An 8,018-nucleotide genomic window follows, 5' to 3' on the forward strand; every position below is an offset into this window, starting at 1 on the left:
AAAAGGGCAAGGTCAGGGGCCACTGTTCGAAAATTTTGAGAAAAACAAAATAAGCTGAAGTGGGACATCAGGAGGTCAATGGGCTGGGAACAGGGCCCAGTGGCGTGCCCCCCCCCCTTACTAGGGCACGCCACCAGATCTCCTTTCGTCGTCGACCGTCCAATTCGCTTCAATCTTGCGCCAACCGACTTGGCTTGACCTAAAAACCCCTATATATATGAACCCTAGGGTTTCCTCGAAGAGACGGAGGCAAAGATCAAAACCACCAAAAGAGAGAGTCTGATGGCCATCGCCGGAGGAAGATTGGTGGGGAAACCGCTGCCGGAATCGCCTCCAGCCGCCTCTCCCCTTTCACCAACGCCTCCTCATCAATCTCCATGATGAGAGGGGAGTAGTCCACCCCTGTACAATATGTTTGTGATGGTAACTTGATCCAATCTCTCTATATATGATCATAGTTGAATTCCATGTGATATGTCTTGTATGTCTATGGATCTATCTATGTAATTTCTATGGTGGATATTATAGTGTATGATGATACTTGTTATGCATCTAAGGTTGTGTTGGATTTCTTATGATTTGTCATACTTCGGAGATGCTTCTATGATACATGTTATGATTTATATTCTTAATGCCTTGTTTATCTTATCATGACGTGCTTGACATCACGAATTGTAGGTAGATGCGAGAGATGTGGTTTCTTTCACACAACACATAAACCATTGCATCCATGTCTAAAAATGTTTACCATATAGTAGTATGATGTATGTAGGTAGACAGATGGCATATGCATTGAATAACATGTCAATGCAGCACCACATCCTTTATCAAGGGGTAAAAGGGGAGAAGTAGGATGTGTAGTGTGACAATAACTAATGCTGGGCGCACAACAGCAACACAAAAAATTATTTCATTTACCTATTTGTTCTTTGACATGTAGCCTTCATAAGTATTACCATTAAAACATGACTATGTTGTGTACTTTTATTATCTATAACATGATCACCACCATAGATTGAGAAGAAGGATTGAGTGAACCCATGTCCATTGTTCCTATAAGAGAAAATATATGTCTTGTCCTCTTATGTTGAAAAGTATTGGGACACTTTACATTGTTATTTTACATTATTTTCTTGTATCAAATCAAGCTCCACCACTCAGTTAAATTGACTAGTGCATTATCAACTAAAACTTGTGACAGTTTAGTCGTAGGAAATATTAACTTTTCCTTCTTGCTCCTACGGATCGATACCCCACTTCCATATTAAGAGGTGCTACAGTGATCCACTACTTTTGGGGGTTATCACACGCCGGCTAGTCACTTTTGAAGGAGAAACAAAAAAGCCATCCAGAGTGCAAGTAAGCTCACCTTCCCCAAAGACCTTACCTCCCGCCATGGAAGCATCAAGCGACGAGGGATGCATGGCTGCATCGCACCAACCTTTCATCTTCTACCGCAAGGTAGTTATCCACCGCATGAAGCGAGAACACGCCACCGCCGCATCCCGCATTGCCTGGAGCATTCTCGCTAGTTCCTGGAGCCGCATCACCTCCTCCCGAATGCAGGTGCTCCGAGCTGGATCCGAAGAGGGTAGCTGGATGGGTCCTCCTCCGCGGCATCGATGACTACGACTTCATCACCCTCATCGTCGTCGAGGCCGACGCCATGCTCCTAGTTGAAGAATTCAACGTCGACGAGGTAACCCATGCGGTTGGGGCCAGTCGAACTCCCAGGTCCTGAAGGTGGACCAGTTGTACGAGTCGAGGGTGAATGGTGGATCTTCGTGTAGATCCGGGGGCAGGATGAAATGGCAGCGCCGTATCTCGTACGAACGCTAACGCCCCTCTTGTGGAACCGGAGGCACCGGGACGCGGCGTGAATTGAGGTATCATCCGCCGCCCGGCAGGCCCGCATCCGGTTAAAGGACCGGGTGGTTCTCCTTGAATAGCTGGTGGTCGAGCTCGAGGGAAACGTACCTTCTCTTTTGCGGCGCTAGACGACCTCGGACTGCGTGGGGCCTTCTCTTTTGCGGCACTAGACGACCTGGCCTCGCCGTCGTTCTTCGTCTTGTGGAACGGCGAGACCTAGCCCCATGGCGATGGAGGTTGGCTATTTAAGAGAGCAGTGGCCTCGTAGCAGCCCGAATGCTCCTCTTAGCCCGCGGCCTCAGTGGAGTGCGGGGATACCGGGCAGCACCATGAATGCGACGCGAAGAACCAAAGCGGCACCAGAGGCATTACTAGCTAGCATGCGGAAGACGAAACACACACGGTCGCTGAAAGGCGGATGCATACGGTGACCGTGATGTGTCCGCATTCTGGACGTAAATTTGGGCCACGAATCGGGCCCTTGGGCTGGAATTTTCCATTTTTCTGTCCAGACTGATCGCTTTGTATCCATTTATGTTGGACTGATGGCTAAGGACATACGGTAGGTGATAGGAATCTGTGATGCTGAGATGCTTTTTGCAAAGTTGCAATAAGACAAAAGCTACACATACAAGAAGATACAACAAACACTCTGAATTTGTCTATATATGCTGCTACCCCTGTTTTATGTGTTGGCCAGGGCTCAGGCTGGCATAGAAATGGAGATGGCAGCGGCAATGCCATTGGACGGTGTGACGCACCGGACGTTGGAAGTGAACGGCATCAAGATCCACGTCGCCGAGGCTGGGGATAGTTCTGGCTGCACCGTCCTCTTCCTGCACGGTTTCATGGAGCTCTGGTGCTCATGGCAGCACCAGCTCATGGCCCTCCCTCGTCGTGGCTACCGCTGCCTGGCCCCCGACCTCCGCGGGCACGGTGACTCCTCTGCCCCGGCGTCCCCGTCTGCCTACACCATCTTCCACCTGGTCGGCGACATGGTCGGCCTCCTCGACGCCCTCGCTCTCCCGCAGGTGTTTGTGGTGGGGCAAGGCTGGGGCGCCCTGCTGGCGTGGCACCTCTGCCAGTTCCGGCCGGAACGGGTGCGCGCGCTGGTGAACATGAACATTGCCTTCATGCCGCGCAACCCCGCTGTGAGGCCGCTGGATGGGTTCCGGCGGATTTACGGCGACGGTTACTACATCCTCCGTATGCAGGAGCCAGGGATCATGGAGGCCGAGTTCGCCGGTATGGACACAAAATTCATCTTGAAGAGGGTCCTAACAACCCGCGACACCGGCGGGGCGGCGCTGTCAAAAGAATGGTGGGGCTCGACCTCGACGGAGGAGGACATTAAGCTGCCTCCATGGCTTACCGAGGAGTACATCTGCTACGTGGCTGCCAAGTTCGACCAGACCGGGTTCGCCGAAGCCATGAACTTGTACCGTTGTCTTGATCTGTAAGAACTCTAAAAACATACGTACCGAATTTTTCTTTTAATACGTACGTACCGTCTTATAGTTTCACCGCTCCGGCCGCATAAATTTGATTATGTTCAATTTCCTTGAATCGTGGAGGAATTGGGAGCTGACGGCGCCGTGGACCACGGCCAAGGTGATGGTGCCGACAAAGTTCATTGCAGGTGAGACGGCAATGAGTCACAAAGACCCGATGGCACAGGACTACATACTCAAGGGCGGGCTCAAGGGAGACGTGCCGGGCCTGGAGGAGGTAGTGGTCATCCCTGGTGGCGGGCACTACCTCCATCTCGAGATGGCAGAGGAGGTCACCAAGCATATCTACGACTTCATAAAAAAGTTCTGACTTCACAGGCCCTGATTTTTACATGTAACGTGGCGTGCACGCATCTACCCGGCCGTTAGTTACAGGCATCTGCATCTCACGTAAATTTCCAAAGCTTTGAACCATATAAGTACTGAAAAATATAAAATTATATTAAAGTAAATAAAAGTTACCGTGTATGTTTATGGTTTTGGCTAAGACTAGGGACGTGAATTTTTGGCTCATAGGTTCCCGCGCACCCTATATTGAAGATACATAACAAGACTTACTAAAAATATTATATGGGTTGGTATTGTGTGCACATATGCGTACGTCAAATCTGCAATGAAAATATTAAGTTATGTAGCCTATACAAAAATAATAAAATTCAATATAGTAGTAGACACGTACTATTCACAATATAGCGAAAATCCATCTTCTCTTTTTTGTGTAGGTCACATAAATTCGAATTTTTTCTTGAAAATTTACACTTGTAAGTAGCATGGTGACATGTACGTGCGTGAATTATTTCAAATTTTTTGACACATTTAAAATAGGTTTATTCGAATGTTTTGAATATCATGGTATATGGCACCTGAGTGCACCATCATAATTCTCCTAAGACTAGCCACAGCTAATGGAAGTATCATACTCCCTCCGTGCATCCTCACGAATAAGTGTACGTACATGCGGGTTTTTCCAAGATAAATTATAAAGTGAAGTAAAAAAATACATTGAGAAAATGCAAATCAACATCTCTCTTCTCCTTAATTCTTTAACCTTTAATGAGCTAAGTGCATGTAGAAAACTAGGAGAATATGTGCTCAATATTATTGGGTTTGATTTTCGTGCGATGGAGAGAAACATTTGTTGTCACTTTAAAGTGCATTGGGAAGATATGAGTACATTTTTTTGTGTGAACACAGTTTGAAGGTAGATGCCCACTTATTTGAGGACGGATGGGGCAGCTAGTATCATGTATGCCATGTTGGCAAAAATATGATGTGGAACAACAATTAATGAGGGGGAGGTGGGAGTGGTATCATAGGTAGATACGGCATCATATCACGTAAAACTAGAAAACTTGATGTCAAATACATCATGTACTTATGGTTGAAATTATGAAATTTGCATTGAGATTCTAGAAAATATTAAATATGATAAATTATGATACCAACTTATTATACTATGCATTATAGAGGTGGTATCATAAACTAGTAGCATGCATCTGCATATGCATGATACGAACGAGCGCATGATACTTTCTATTGTGACTAGTCTAAATTTCTCCCTCAATACATAACGCCATCCGACGGCGAGATGGGAGCACATGTAGAAGCATTGCGACATAGCCCTCGTCTCCCCACCATGGTCCCATTACACAACTCGTCGTGAGGTTCCCCGTGCTTCCTTTCTCACACATATCCTGCCCCGTGTGGCTGGAGGATAGACCCTGCCGCTGCCCGACCCCTTACATCATCAACATTGGGTAGGGTCATACCGCCCGTCCCTACCTACCTCTGAAAACTCTCCATCTGCTTAGGAGAACACAATGACTTCAAAAATGAAATGGGAATAGCAAAACAAAAACTAAAAACCAAAAATTAATAAGATTGAACTTACCTCACTTGCAAGATTTTCAAGGAATAAGTTTAGGGAATTTACTTCCCTTTAACTTTGGCACTGATTTCTTGTTGCCCTTGTGTATGGTTGGTCACAAAAAAATGATAAAACCATTACGAAAAGTGTTAGAAAATTTCTTCTCTGAATGGTACCTCGGGGTATATAGATTGTTGATAACCTCTCATGTGCTAGTACTTCTTCAAATGAACTTGGTATTTGAGGTGGCTCTTCCTTCCTTTGCATAATCTGCAACTCAATCTCTTCTAAATGTTCTTAGGCTTAACTTATGTTCATTTAAGGATTTATTCTAAACTATCGCGGTCAGTATGCACTCTAACTTTCGAGTCAATAATGTAGGATCAAAATTTATCACAGGAGAAGACAATTGCGAAGAGTTCCTTCTCGGCCATGGGGTATCTTCTTTGGGCCTCATGAAGAGTTTGACTAGCATGATGAAATATATTAAGTTCATCACCATCATCCTGGCAAAGAACAACCCTAACAACTTCATTACTAGCTTCACAAAATAAATCAAAAGGCTTCCTCTAGTTAGGTGGTTTAATAATAGGGCATTTAAAAGATCTTATTTTAAAGTGATAAAAGCATTGAAGCAACTTCATCAAAACTAAAGACTAGTGTCCTTTTCTAAGAGATTAGTTAATGGCCTAGCAACTTTAGAGAAATTCTTAATGAACCTCCTGTAAAAACCTACTTGACCAAGCAAACTCCTTATAACTTTCACATCACATGGAGATGGTAGCCTCTCTATTGCTTCTATTTTGCTTTATCAACCTCTATGTCCTTACCTGAGATCTTGTGACTGAGTACTATCTCTTCTCTTACCATAAAGTGACATTTCTCCCAGTTTAAGACAGGATTAGTATCTACACATTATTGCAAGACTTTATTAATATTGTTGAGACAATTGTTAAATGAAGTTTCACAGATGGAGAAGTCGTCCATGAATACTACATGATAATTTCAACAAAATATGCGAATGTAGCACTCACACATCTCTGGATTTCTGTGCACCTCGTTGTTGAAGGAGTCGATTGATCTCTCCTCCGAGATATCATCCGCATAGTTCTTCAGGTTGGTCCATCATTGGATGTATGAGCATATGGGACCATTATGCCTTCGAGTGCACGCTCGCAGATCCTCGACGGATGTCGGGCGTTTGTACATGGCCTAGAAGTTGCGACTGAAGATGTGTTTTAGCTCATCCCGGTCATTGAACTTTCCCGCGGGGAGGCTTTCGTGCCAAGTGCGCGCGTAACCCCTAAGATGAAGCTGCACTGGTAGAAACAAGGGCTTTGGTTTTTTGCTCCAAAGAGCTTTTGCACCGGATTTGGCACGAACCGGTGCTAAAGGAGGTCATTAGCACCGGTCCGTGCCCTCTGGACGTACCAGGGACCTTTAGCACCGGTTCGTGTTACGAACCGGTGCAAATGAGCTATCTCTTGCACCGGTTCGTAACACGAACCGGTGCTAAAGGTTCGTCGCCGGGCACGTGGTGCTAAAGATAGCTCATTTGCACCGGTTCGTAATACGAACCGGTGCAAAAGGACCCTTTGCCCTATATATTCAGCTCACCCCCAACCAGCCAACTCACTTCATTTTTTCTAGGAGAAAGGTGTGTGTGTTGAGTGCTACCTTGCTTCTCTTTGGCATGCACATAAGGTGCTCGATGAAATGTCTGAGAGAGTGATGCCGCTTGATTTTACACACAACAAAAATGATATGAGGTGCCGGAGCGACACTTAAGCTTTCTCCTCTTTCTTTCCTCCTCGATCAAGGTTAAGCAACAACTTTACCCTTTCATTTGTATGGTGCTAATTTCCACTATTTATAAATATTATGATGTTTTGTAATAGTTTTTTGATAAACTTAATTAATTATTTGATGTAGATGAACCGGCGGCAATGGATGTACGTTGACCGACGTCTACCCGAGTTCACTTCGGGCCTGAAAGAATGTATCCGTGTGGCTCAGGAAAACCCACAGGGGGATGGTTTTATGTGTTGTCCATGTGTTGATTGCCGGAACTTGAAGCAATACCCTGAATGGCAAGTCATTCACTCCCACCTGCTTTGGAAAGGTTTCATGCCCAGCTATAATTGTTGGACCAAGCATGGAGAAAGAGGGTTATGATGGAAGACGACGACGAAGAAGAAGAGGATGATGATATGTACCCTAACTACGGTGATACTGCAACAGGGCATGATGAAGATGAAGATGCAGGAGGAGGTGAAGATAAAGAGGCATCAGATGAGCCCGTTGATGATGATCTTCGTTGGGCCATCGCTGATGCACACAGAGATGCAGAAACAGAAAAAGAGAAGTGAAAGTTAAAGGGCATGTTAGATGATCACAAAAATAAGTTATACCCAAATTGCGAAGATGGCAACACAAAGCTCGGTGCCACCCTGGAGTTGCTGCAATGGAAGGCAGAGGTTGGTATATGTGACAAGCCATTTGAGAAGTTACTGAAAATAATGAAGAGGAGGTTTCCAAAGGATAACGAATTGCTCGACCAGTACGTATGAAGCAAAGAAGGTTCTCTGCCCTCTAGGATTAGAGGTGCTGAAGATACATGCATGCATTAATGATTGCATCCTCTACCGCGTTGAGTATGAAAATTTGGAAAAATGCCCAGTATGCACTGCACTTCGGTATAAGATTAGGCGAGATGACCCTGGTGATGTTGAGGGCGAGCCCCCTAGGGTTGATGACCCACAAGTATAGGG

The 8,018-nt window shown here is 45.4% G+C and overlaps 1 protein-coding gene across 1 annotated transcript; it reads left to right on the forward strand.

Annotated features, from left to right (window-relative positions):
- Nucleotides 1-2,588: 2,588 nt before the first annotated feature.
- On the forward strand, nucleotides 2,589-3,690 carry LOC124667572 (epoxide hydrolase A-like). Its single transcript, XM_047204835.1, has 2 exons — nucleotides 2,589-3,325; nucleotides 3,444-3,690. The coding sequence occupies exons 1-2, from the start codon at nucleotides 2,589-2,591 to the stop codon at nucleotides 3,688-3,690; spliced, it is 984 nt and encodes a 327-aa protein (XP_047060791.1).
- Nucleotides 3,691-8,018: the final 4,328 nt, after the last annotated feature.

This window comes from Lolium rigidum, chromosome 1 (assembly GCF_022539505.1).
Source record: "Lolium rigidum isolate FL_2022 chromosome 1, APGP_CSIRO_Lrig_0.1, whole genome shotgun sequence".
NCBI classification, from domain to species: domain Eukaryota; kingdom Viridiplantae; phylum Streptophyta; class Magnoliopsida; order Poales; family Poaceae; genus Lolium; species Lolium rigidum.